General features: G+C 35.7%; 1 protein-coding gene across 2 annotated transcripts in view; it reads left to right on the top strand.

Annotated features, from left to right (window-relative positions):
• The window catches only part of LOC145664788 (poly(A)-specific ribonuclease PARN-like), a 324400-nt gene that overhangs the window by 70734 nt on the left and 240328 nt on the right, over window positions 1-13338 (top strand). For both annotated transcript variants that reach the window (XM_081731744.1, XM_081731745.1), the window contains exons 10-12: window positions 1245-1300; window positions 2547-2633; window positions 5159-5414. In XM_081731744.1, the coding sequence (XP_081587870.1) occupies window positions 1245-1300; window positions 2547-2633; window positions 5159-5414 (399 nt within the window). The remainder of the gene's footprint in view (window positions 1-1244; window positions 1301-2546; window positions 2634-5158; window positions 5415-13338) is intronic.

Here is a 13338-nt window from a genome sequence, read left to right as displayed (position 1 = left end):
GGTGGTAAACTCGATACGTATGTGACTTTTATTAATAATTCAGTATATATTAAAAGATTTACGGAATATTATGATATGGGTTTGTGCAGTAATAAAAGTAAGACCTTCGGCATACCGTGCCGAATGGGTTAACCACTGCACCCAGTCCGCTTCCCAGAACAGCCACCTTCGAGATCAGTGCTCTCCACTCGTACCACGTAGGTTGTACCGCTTCCGTACGGTATGCTGGAGGTCCCGGGTTCGAGTCCCCGCCCAGTCGGTCACTTTTTCACTCTTTGTGTGTTATAGTCATTAATCTGTTTCATTTCCTGTTCATCCATGTGGTATAGAGACCCAAAATGTTTCGGTCACATTCCAAATTGCGTTGCTATTGTTTTGGGAAGGTTTCAACAACCTGTGAAGACATTTTGCAATTTCTTTGCTTATATATTGTACTTTGTAAACTGACTTACTGCTAATGTTCACCTCCATATCTGAGAAATTAATCGTCACACGTCAATCCTCATGTATTAGCTGTTGCAGTTTTTCCCATCATGTTTGATTCTGCGGCTGTGTATGAATGTGCTTGTTTTGAGTCATGTAAATTCTCTCTTCCATTGTTTGATAGTGTCATATGATGAAGATTTCTGACCATACTCAAGTGACATCTCTTCATTCGTTCATTCAGTTTCCTTTGAAGATGTGTAAGAACTTGATTGTACTTGAAGGTTAATTTTAACATGATGCTGACCTCTACTCTTAGGGCTCTAACTCCAGTTTAACAGAATCTGTAATGATATAAATTTTTATAATCATCTACAGTTATGTGAAATTTCAGAGCGCCAACATATCTGAATCATAGTCAGAGTAAGTTGTTTCTGGCTTCTCTGTGTAGATGGAATGTACTAATGAGAAAATGTTGTTGCTGAAGTTTTGTGGTTGGCACCAACGATTTTCCTTGAGTAAAAAAAAAAAAAAAAAAAAAAAAAAAAATCTAACAGGTAAAAGCAATGCAAGACTATGCTCATGGTTTCCAACAAATTTATTTATTGCTGGATTCATTCTGCTTTATTTCAGCTGTCTTTTATTAAACCTAATTTGACTGATATGCATTTTTTTTTTTTACTTCTAAACGTTCTGATGAAATGTGAAGAAAATATAAACATTGTTTTCTTCACTGCAGAATCAGGAGAAATTATCATTAATATTTTAACGAATTAGTATTGTCTGCTTGCCAGTCCTGATTATTGTAATTTCTTTTTTAGATTGTTTCTCCTGAGAGTACAGGACATTCCATATATTGATCTCGACGGAAAAGATCGTAAGTACACATTATATACCGATACGTATAATTTCGAAGCAAAGTTTCCAAAATGACAGTTTGAACGAGTAATTTGTTTCGATTTAGTACATTTCAATGTGAACAGTTTAGGTTCTACCATTGGTGAGCAATGAAGAGTTGCTTGAATTAAGAGGTTATGAATTCCTTTGTAGAATATAGGAATAATGGCGTTGGGAAGCCTCGCTACCACGCAAACCTCAGTTGAACGTTGCTGTCTGCATATAACGGCATGAAGTTCAGTGTTGTATTAAGTGTATGGGACAGCGTTATTCCAAAATACAGCATGTGAATACAAACGGCGTCTTTTAATTTTTGCAGAATATTAAATGTATAGGGTTATTCAAAAAAATGCGCCGGTTTTGTTACATCAAATTATGAACTTTATTTTTTCAAAAGCACACTAACAAAATCCATAAACACGTTCATTACACATTCCGATTTCAGGTATGGTGAATAACGTCGGACATCATATGACCCCTTTACTGCGCTGGCATGCAATAACTCTGTTCGTGAAATTCGCTATGACTGCCTCCCTAACAGCCACACTGTCACGAACCACCGCAATGTTTTGCTCAGGACGACCAACTATGCCCAGGACTTTTAATCTTCACTGTTGAGCCGTTTTAATGAACTTTTTTCATAGGTCTGCGAACTGTTGATTCATTCGGTGGCTCACTTCGCTCTAGAACCGCACGAAGTCGCCTGACAGTTGCTACATAACTTTCTCTGTTCTGATAAAAAGTTTGCACAATTAGCACACGTTGCGTTATAGTAAACTGTTCCATGGCTAGACACAGACTGAAGAAATGCGAGAAATTCAGATTAAGGCGACAATCGGAATGTTTGTGGGTAGAGCACCAATACAAAACAATGTCGGCAACCGAGAAACAAAAATTTGCCAGACGATCCAAAACCGGCGCGCTTTTTGAATAACCCTTTAGTAACAATGAAATATAATTTTAAACACAATGATGTAGAAAGCATTACAAATTACGAAAATATAAAATGATCAAAAGTGTTTGATAGAAACTTTGAAATAATACTTATTCATAAAGTTCATGAGACAGTATCGGTAATGGTGGATTGTTTTGAATCTTAAAGTGACGGAATAGTTATTATTGTTCCCGAATTTAAGTCTCGATCGAAATCTAAAAAAATACTGAAAATGTTTATATACTGTTTGTTTTTCAGGATATAATTCGTGATTTTTATTTTGTTTTCTTAGCTTCGCCACCAAGAGATCATGTGTTCCATGTGACGTTTCCGAAAGAATGGAAAACCTATGACCTGACTCAGTTGTTTAGTCCATTTGGTAAGTATATTACTCATTAGTAGAGAATGACAATAGAATAAAATCTGAAATTAATTAAAATAAGTTTTATATAATAAATATGTGTGTGTGTTCATATTAACTAAACAAGTTGAATATAGTTAAAATGTATCAGTTTGTGAACTTTTGAAGATATACTCTTCTGGTAGGTATTTTTTGGTGGATTATCTCTGTTCGGCCAGATGAAGTGGTAGCATTTGGGCATTGAAAGTCTCCTCAACAGTGAAAATCTTTCCATCAGTGAAAAGTTTTCGACTGTGTCCATTTGCTGCATAACGCTTATGTAAGCGCTTTGCTTTTAGAAGCCTCTGGCGCTTCAATTCATTTATCAGATGTCCGTTTGTTGTTTGTAAGCATGGAGTCCCAGATCACTGCTTAACGTGCTAGTGATAAACATTTTCGATGTCTTTAGCTCACGAGCCATAACTAACTTTTTTTTTTAACTGGATTTTGTCGGACGCGTGCCGCCACTGTTTTCACAAGCTCCGGTGTTTGTATGTGCGTGATCTTCCTTGCCACTGGCGATCTTTCACAGTTCCAGTCTCAGCAAAGCGCTGGATAGTGCGCTAAACGATTTTTTTTTCTAATTTGCAGCTTCTGGAGGGTTTTGAAAATCTCCCCTGGTGATTTGCCTCCCTTGTGCACGCTATCACGGCCATACGATTTTCATACTTGCCCCATTCTATCTTAATTCTTCAGCTCGTCCAGCAATGACTCACTATATACGATATCGCTCTTGACGTCGCTCGCTTGTACGGACGGAAGTATAGCCACCCTCAAAAGTTGGAACAAGGGGGCGCGGTGGCTCAGTGGCAGAGCGTTCACCTCCGGTGCTTGGGGTCCCTGGTTCGATCCCAGCTCGCGCTGTGTGGACTTTGTGGTGGACAAATACCGTGCTCGTGGGTTTTCTCGAGGTTCTCCCGTCTCCTTTAGCCTAACCGGCATAACCATGGCACGTAAAACTTAAAGATTTCATTTCATTTCATTTCAAAAGTTGGAACAGTATTTATGAAAAGACTAGGTAGGTTAGTTATAAAAGGACAAGTTTGAAAATATATAAATATTGGTATCAGAAGTATTTAGTCTCTTAATTTTGTTTCATTGTATCTGTAACGATCGCCTTTTATGCATTTGCTTACATTAATTTTCCTTGTAATTTCATTGTTGTGTAGTTAATTTCAAGTTTTAACCTTATTAATTTGATTTGAAGGCCATGAAAACCTTGTATACAGATACTTACATTGATTCATGTGAAGTTTAGACCCACATCTCAGTAACCAATCTCCATTTTATGTGTGTTAATTGTGTGTTGTGAAATAAAATTATAATTTTTAAGAATCTTGAGCCGTGCATATTCTTAAAGTCCTGTCATTTCATTCATAGATAGTATTATATTAAACGATATTTTATCTTAAGAGTGATATGTACATGACGAATTTGCACGTCAATCTTTTCCCAGGTTCCGCATATGTGGTTGAATATCAATTTTACGTACTTTATTTGTTTTAGTGGCCGGGCGAAGTTCACCTGAAATATTGCGAGTAATTTAACAACGGTGCTGTGAAATGGTGAATGTTTTCTTGCCAAAAATAAATTTGTAATGTTACGTTTTAAGTTGTTGAAATACGAAATGTACTTCCTAATTTGACAGATCTTATTCATTGGTACGGGAGAATTATAGAACTCCCTTGTACTGTATGGTTAATCGCTTGACTACTACTACGTACGGCTGAAGAGGAAATATTCTTGCAAGGTAATGGCCACGAAAACGTACGAATGACTCTAGTTGGGGAGGACCGAAGTCTACGTGTTCCTGTGACGACATTAGAGCACGTGACCTTTACAAACAATGAGCAAAGCACAATCGTTATGCCATCTATTGCTGAGAGTACGAACCCCTGCTATTTATGAGACGTGTGTTTTTGTTCTTGTGTACTTTGTATCACAAAAGCAGTAGAACGATGAGTCCAACACTCTAACAAGACTACAGAAGACTCAAATTTTAATTGCAAGAATTTTAAAACAATTATGGTATTAGCAACCAATGTGGTTGATGATTTGCTTGCACTATTTGCTACCTAATGCTCTTTGCTTAGCATGTTGTGCGTTTCTGCACTCTATCTACAGGGCTTGGATTCAAGGAGTTAAGGCGCAAAAGATCCGAATTCGATTCTGGTGGGATCTCATGTTGTTCGGATCCCACGGTAGGCCATAAGGTTCACGTCTCATCTAGCCATGATGATGAATGAGACGCTAAACTCCAAATCAATCAGCGGGGCAAATATACAGCTTTGGATATACACACAAATCCGTGGACCTCTATCCTCATCAGCTATCAGAGCTTTTTTCCCTCTAAAGTTTAGTTTTATAATCCGTAAGTTAGGAAATACAATTTATTAAGCTTCGTAGTTTATTATTATTATTATTATTATTATTATTTTAAGTAAATGTATAATTTGTTAGCGTTGGTGTATGTGTGTTCTTAATGCGTCTTCTTTCTTTTGCAGGTGCAGTGTACATTTCGTGGATAAATGAAACATCAGCGTTTGTTGCGTTAAACCAACGTGACCAGGCGGATTTGGTTTCAAAAACATTGACTCAGAGTGATCGTTATACTGTGATACCGTATAATAAAATGAAAAAACAGTCACCAGTGAAAACAGTGGCGTCACCGCCGTTAGCAAAAAACAAGACTTCTTCTCGGAAAAGAAAATCCTTGGAGCTCGAATTGCCAGTTTCGAAACGACGGTGCAGTTATGGAGAGTAAGTAACATATTTTTTTCTTTACAACTTGTATTGATGGTTAATATGATTAATACAATTGAAAAGCCCTCAGATATGTAAAAGGGAAAGGCAGCGTTTAGACGAGAACACAATATGTGATACATCACATTTTTCACACAAGACAGAATCCATATTTCTAGTCTAAAAAACCGGAATACTATGAAAATTTACAGCATATTCAAATTTATGCTTTGGCTCTTTTCTCAACTAACAGAAATAAAGACTCACCCGTTGAGTGACAGAGTAGATTATCAGCTAAGTAACGGTGAATAATAAAACGACGATGATGGTGATTATTATTATTATTGCTGCAGTATCTCGGTTTAAACCGGCTTCAGCGTAGTAATCTGACGAATTCAATGCAGATTATTTGAAGAGTTGTTGTCCTCCAAAGAACTTTCTGACCATAGGACACGTGTCTAGTATTACTGATTTTTGTAGTTTTGTTAGGATATGTTTTGCGTTTATTGTGTCACAGTGCTTTTAGGGACAATTGCTGTAGTTGAGATAATGATTGGTCTTACAGTGACTTTCTGACATTTCCATAACTTTTTGATTTTATCAGCTAGGTCTTTATATTTGCTTATTTTCATACTGAGTGTTGTAGTATGTTGAGTCAATAGTACTGCTACATCTATGAGAGTTACTTCTTGGGCCATTTTAATAATAATAATAATAATAATAATAATAATAATAATAATAATAATAATAATAATAATAATAATAATAATAATAATAATATAATGCTAATAAAATAACATTATATTATTATTATTATTATTATTATTATTATTATTATTATTATTATTATTATTATATTATTATTATTATTATTATTATTATTATTATTATTATTATTATTATTATTATTATTATTATTATTATTATTATTATTATTATTATTAAATATCGAACGAGTGATGTAAGTGATGTTTTGTATGCAAATGAGACATTTGAAATTCCGCACAATTTCTTCGGACAAGGTGACAGATGATGTAAATTCGGGACTGTCTCGGCTAAACCAGGACCTGGAACCCTGCACAAGACTAACTTATGTGATGCCATTCGGTCTACCAGAAGGTTTATTGTTGTCAACTAGAGCTATGAAAATATAGAACATAAAGTTACATCTCAAGTTTTCCTGTATATGAAGTTCAACTGGATCGTTTCATACGTTTTGGGCAAACTGCACGATTTGATACAGACCCCCAAGTCACTATCACTCTTTATTTTCGAAACTCACTAGGAAAGATTTGTGAGTTGCATCTTGTGGAAAAAAGCTATATGGTACAGCAATCATAAGTGTTCAGATAATGAATATAACCGTTTGAATAATAATAAAAGGCATAGGAGACTGCGAGGAATAAATTGCCAGGCTGTCTATGTTGTGCTATTTAAGGATGGTGTAAAGGGACAAGTTTTGCCAAGAGATGTCACTAGTCTTCGTATCTTACTCATGTATTTTTTTACCTTTCACGAAAATTTACAATTTCTCTTTCAAATTTGAACCTACAGACTTCAAATTTTTAGAGAAGAAAGTTCATAACCTATCGAAGGCAACAGTCCGTGCCGATTTTTTATTTAGAATTTTCTTCATTGTTGAAACAGTTATGTTGTTAAAGGTTCGGATATTCATTTCAACAATCAAGTCATTTCAACAATGAAGAAAATTCTAAATAAAAAATCGGCACGGATTGTTGCCTTCGATAGGTTATGAACTTCCTTCTCTAAAAATTTGAAGTCTGCAGGCTGAAATTTGTAAGAGAAATCGTGAATTTTCTTGAAAGGTAAAAAATACATGAGAAAGACGCGAAGACTGCAGTGACACCTATCGGCAAAACTTGTCCCTTTAAACTAACCTTAAGTAAGTTTGTCTAAATCAGATTTGAAAGAAGGATGAAAGCATCCAAGAATTTTAATTTACGTATCGTGTAATAGCATCCCATCTGCTTTGCGAGCGAATACTGAATGGAAAATGGAAGGTATAAGAGGTCTGAAGAAGTATAAGAGAGAATGATGGTAGAAGAGTTGGAGGGAACTAAACATACACAACAATAAACCAAGTTTTATTTATTTATTATTATTTACTTATTTTAAATAACTAGAGATCAATTTCTTACAAACTTGGCATTCGTCGTGTGTTCAATAGGAAAAAGAGATACAAACAAAATGACATTTCTGGTAGATGTACGGATTGTCCATGTTCAGCTTCAGGACTGCTGCGAGCCTTCTTTATCTTGGATGCCACCTTACGTAGGAGCACACAGTTGATAGATATGATCTCTGCTGTAATACTCTGCTTCAGATCTCCTATGCTCCGTGAATTATGTCGATTTACACAATCCTTGAGGTATCCCTAAAGAAAGAAAGAAAAGATAAATCAGGTGATCTGGGAAGCAATCAAATCTCTTGAAGTCAGACGATCAACAAACATTCCTTGAAGGTACTAAATTGTATCAGAGATCGTTTCGTCTTGTTGCAGGTAACAATAACGTTCATTTGCTTCAAGAAGTGTAGCAAAATGCATATTTATGTTCTGGTACATCTGATGTGGTGTGTTGAGAATCACTCAAAAAGAACTGACCTCACTATTTGCCATGAAAATGTATACTACATACCTACTTTGAGCGAGTAGAACGACATTTCGTATAATACATGAAGGATGTCTGATGGTCAATATCTGTTGTTTTAGCTGTTGACATATCATCACTAAGAAAACACTATCCAACAGGCCTGTTACGAGACTCACAAGTGTAGCCAGTCCTACCTGCAGTAGGAAATTTGTTCGAAAAGTCCGGTTTGAGCTTGAAAACACAATGGCTACAATATGTAAGAAGACCTAATTTCTTTGTTGCCTTCTTTTCTTTACGGTATCTGTAGTACGGTCATTTTACGTAAACGCTTAGTTGGAGAATGTTGTAGTGCTGCCATGATCTTTCACCCATTAAGACGTGGGGTGTTTATTTTCTTCTTACCACTAACACTTACAGTCACTCAAAAACTGTTGATTACTTTCATAATGGTTAATTTAATTGACCACATCCACGTCTGGATCCTTTTTCATGAAATTGCTTCTATATATGTGCGTTTGACTGTCTCCATTCTGCCTTTAGAAATTTCAAATTGCGTTGTCAGTAAGAAATTTCTACAAAACGCAGCGTTCTTCTGGTAGGTCTGGTTTGTAACTAACCACGCACATAGGCTACCTACGTCGGCAGAATTGAAATGCTACCTATCAGCATGACAAATACTTGAACACTTTGAAACATACAAATGTACTCTTCCAACAGTTGCATGATAAAATGATTATGCATTGTTTATCAGTGAGGAGGGCATCAAGATTTACATGAAATTAATACAATTGATTTTTAATTATAATTTCTAATGGGGGAAAAGATAGTTTCGTTGTGGTCATTGTGCGCTGTATAAAGTACAGAAGTTGTCAAAATAATGGAAGCACATTAACAAAATAGGTAGTATTTGATTCTTGTGGCGTTGAATCACCTTTAGCGTGGTACAGCTTATTTCTGTTATGGAATTCAGGCATATAAGTCATGAATTTTTGCAGAGAAATAACCTACCGTTCATCCTTCATGAAGTGCACGTTGGTGTATTAAGTGGGCCAGGGAAGTGTTAATGTTTATTTTGATGAGCGAAGGTCTACTCTTTCTTGAATCAAGAATGTGTAAAAATCAGTCGAACAGTTTTTGCATGATATGGTTGAATTTGAGTTTTAAGCCTCATCAGTCACGTGTCTCCTTTGTTTCCGGCACAGAAATGAATACTTATAAAATCATTTAAATTTTGTTATATATACATACACACCACTTCATCATCCGTCCTCTGCGCCGAAATAAATATATGTAAGTTATTCAAGGTTGAGGGACTAATTTGTTGACAAAAGTGCTCCAAATTGTTCAGACCATTTTTGCGCGATTATAAATTCCAGGCTTGCTTCATCGCGTATGCCCATTTATTCAACGCACCAAAATAAATACATACAACTAAAAAGGTTTTTGCTGGGTCCACTTGAGAAATTCTGATTGTTGTCTTGCTTTTTGGTATAATGAAAAATTTTGATAAGGGTATATTTACACAGTATGTCGGAAAATAACGGAACTTTTAATATTAATCAAAACGAATTAGGTATTTTTATCAACTGTTGTTCTTTCTATTCAAAATACATCCCTTTCGCATCAATATACCGCTAGGCACGTTCAACCAATGCCGTAGGATAGAGTTTTTATTGCCCCTTTTCGGAATCGCTTCAATGACACTCGTTACGGCAGACTGGACGGTGTTACATTGTCATAAAATGTTCCTTTCATGGCCAATTTTAATTTTGAAAATAGGAAATAGTTACACGGCGATAAATCAGGTGAATACGGAGGATATGGAAACTGATTTTTTTTTTTTTAAAGCCAAGTAGTCACGAACTGCGACGATTCTGTGACATGGTGCATTGTCGTGTAATACACAATTTGTCAAAATTTCATGAATCGTTTCTTTCGTCGTATTTAATTCCTCAGCCATCCACATTACAGTCGAATTCGCATCATGGGCGATCATTTCACGAACGTTCTATCAGCTCATCGTGATTTTTGTTTTTCGGTCTGCCTGGCTTTAGGTCGTCTTCCAAGAACTCACGACCATCCCGAAATTGTGTTTACTACTCGAACACACGTGTACGAAATAAGCACTCATCATCATAGACTTGTTTCATCATTTCCAATGTTTGTGTAAATGTTTTTACCTAGCTTGAAACAACACTTAATATTAGCTCTGTTACATTGGGAGTTTGTGACGAGGTGAAATAGATACAATGATTTTTCTTGCTTTAACTTGACACTCCGTTAATCGATTCTCATGATTGTGGTCTCGTTTTGTTGAGCAGATATCCAGCTTCCCGATGATATGTTACTTCAATAGATAGAGCTAGTGGTTATCTAAAAAAAAAAAAGAAAGCAATAATTTTACACTTAAGTTTAAAAGAAATCCTTTTCTCGAAAACTGTGCGTGAAGAATTACATTCATCAAATATTTTATTCAGCCCGATGAAATCTAATGATTGGTTTGTCTCATCTCTAAACTTGGGGGGGGGGGGGGGGCAGACTACCGGTGGGACTGGGGTCTATGGAATACACAAGAAAGCGACGGGTCCAGGGATGCTCCTCCGGAAAATAGAAAATAAAATAGTCCGTACATTTTTAAAAATATATTTCAAAGAAAAAAACACGCACACACTTTAGAGTTTGTTTATTCAAATAATGAAATTCAACCTTGTTTTACAATTTTAATTAAATTTAATGATACCAAATGTATGTCAGAGACAAAATAATGATAATAGGTAATGTGAAGTGAATACTCAGGACTAATAAGATCTGGCTTTAGGCATAGAAGCCTACAGCTAATGTAAATAAGGCTCAACAATGTATAGTTAAAATATTAGTTGATTATTATTATTATTATTTAGCTAAACTAAACTTACTGTCTAAACAAAAACAATCTGTTGTTTTAGAGTTTACTTCATTTCCACTTTCATAGGGCCAAAAACTGACTGTCTTTTTTCACCAATTGGAAACAAACTTTTGTGCTACTTTTTTATATCCACTATGTTCAACATTGTTTCGTGGACGTTGCAAACTGTTACATGGTTAAGCCTCTTTTGGGCCATAGGTAACCTAAGATACTTGAAATATTAGAGGAGACGAAAACAGTTTTGCAAATATTGGGGAGGACACGTTCTCGGTGTCCCAGTTTGGATTGGCGCCCTTGGAGAAATGTACAACCATGCAAGAATATCCTCAAAACCAAATGAAGTCGCTTGATGCATTGTTTCGGTAAACTACATTTGAAATAATGAAAAATCATCACCTGAAGGTGTTGATGAGAAATTTTCACTTCTCATACAAAATTACTTCTTCAAACTTCTATGAAAAATAAGCGAATACGCTTAAATAATCAAAGATTATGTAAATACTGAAAAGATTATTCAGTAGCCCTTCGAATTTTATTGTAGCGGAACACTAACACCACTGTTAAGAGTAGTTTGCAGAAAGTTTTCCATGAGCCCTTGGACTGCTGGAAAAGTTTACGCGAAATACTATTTTACAATGGCGCTAATGTTGTGATATAAAATTCGGAAGAGTAGACCATTTGTTTCAAACGCAAGGACACGATGTTGTCCATCGAAAACTCATATGCTCAGTAATCGAACGAGAGGTGAACGCTCTAATATTGAGCCACCATACTCTCTCCAGGGCTCCCAGCTGTCCTATATTCCTATTTTTTCCTATAGTTTGGAAATTTGTGTATATTTGTCCTACATTTGAATCTTGTCCTTTATTTCCTATATTTTTCAGTGATTGAATTATTAAAAATACAAGCCAAGGACAGTTCCAGTGATGATTTAAATCGCTACATATTAGCAATATTCTAAACGTGTGTTAGGATCTTTTTCTGAGAGAGTAGTCACTAATCCTCACTACAATATGTTTTTAAATTTGCTTTTTCCTATCCTCCATGTTCACTCTTTTTTTTCTTTCTTTGTTTTCCTAGGAGCTTATTTTTCCCCAGTGAAGCTTAGCTGAGGAACCTAGCCATGCTCAACGCAAGTTTATTGTAACGCAAGCTGTGTTAGCATTTTCTTTCAGCAGTGTGTGCAGCAGTATTGGGTAGGCATTGCGGTGTGTTGGCATTCACTAACATATCCCAACGCCTTCTAATATTGCTGTACATAATATGCAGGGTTCCCACGCGCCCTTGTAAAAGTAAAAAAGTAAAAATGTTTAAGTATAGTAGTGGTAGATCGAGGGAAAGGTAAGGGCAACTCGGACTACAAGAATTTTTCTTTTAATCAGTGAATCAGGTCATCTATTTCAAATTCTTTTTTCCAGAACAATACAATAGGTCTACTAAGTTTAAAAAGTAAAAGCTTATATATACTCTTATTCTGTATTATTCTAAATCTTGTTTCCAGTTGCCTATTGGGGTGAAGGTTGGCTTTTTCTTACAATACATTTATATTTTTCTGTGCTTCAGAGCATAATATTTTATTGTATAAACCAAACTGTCCTATATTTCATCGATGTTCTGCTGGGAGGCCTGTCTCCCCTTCCCTCCTAATGGAAAATGAGTTAGCAGTTTAAAAAAATAGAAAAAAAGAAAAGAAAAAACTGGGTACACTCATGTCCAAAATTATTGTCGCATGACTATAAATATGTTGTAGGAATATAATTTAATAACGATTTCGACCGGTATTTCTTATAATGTTAGTATGTGTATAATCGACAAAGACATGTATGTGGCAGATTTCATGTCAAAAGAGCAGTAAATAAGAACAATAAAACGAAAATAAAACTTTCTTGTCCATTTAGCAACATTTTGTTTTACTTACTCTAATTTTCGTATTTGGGGCCGCGGTGGCTCAGTGGTAGAGCGTTCACCTCTGGTGCTAGGGGTCTCGGCTTCAAACCCTGCTCCCGCCAAGTGAACTTTGTGGTGGACAAACACCGTGTGCGTGGGTTTTCTCGGGGTTCTCCCGTTTCCTCCCACTTAATTCATTCCACCATTTCATTCATTACTCATCATCACCGTCTCCTTTAGCCTAACCGGCAAAAGCATGGGACGTAAAACTCAAAAATTTCATTTCATTTTCATTTCTAATTTTCGTATTTGTAATTCTTTTCCTATGAAATCTGCCACAAATGTTCATTTCGCGTTTATACACAGAGTAACAGTATTGAAAGTACCCTGCAAAATCCTTATCAAATTATATTCTTAGAAGAAGACAGTTATAGAAATGCAACAATCATTTTGGAAATGAGTATACCTATGCTTTAAAATATTTGCGAGAGAACTTTTAATAAACGCTTTTTATAGTTGCGTAAAGCACAATAATAAT

This window comes from Thermobia domestica, chromosome 11, assembly GCF_964235325.1.
Source record: "Thermobia domestica chromosome 11, izTheDome1.hap1.1, whole genome shotgun sequence".
NCBI lineage: Eukaryota > Metazoa > Arthropoda > Insecta > Zygentoma > Lepismatidae > Thermobia > Thermobia domestica.
This window is presented reverse-complemented; position numbering and strand designations above follow the sequence as displayed.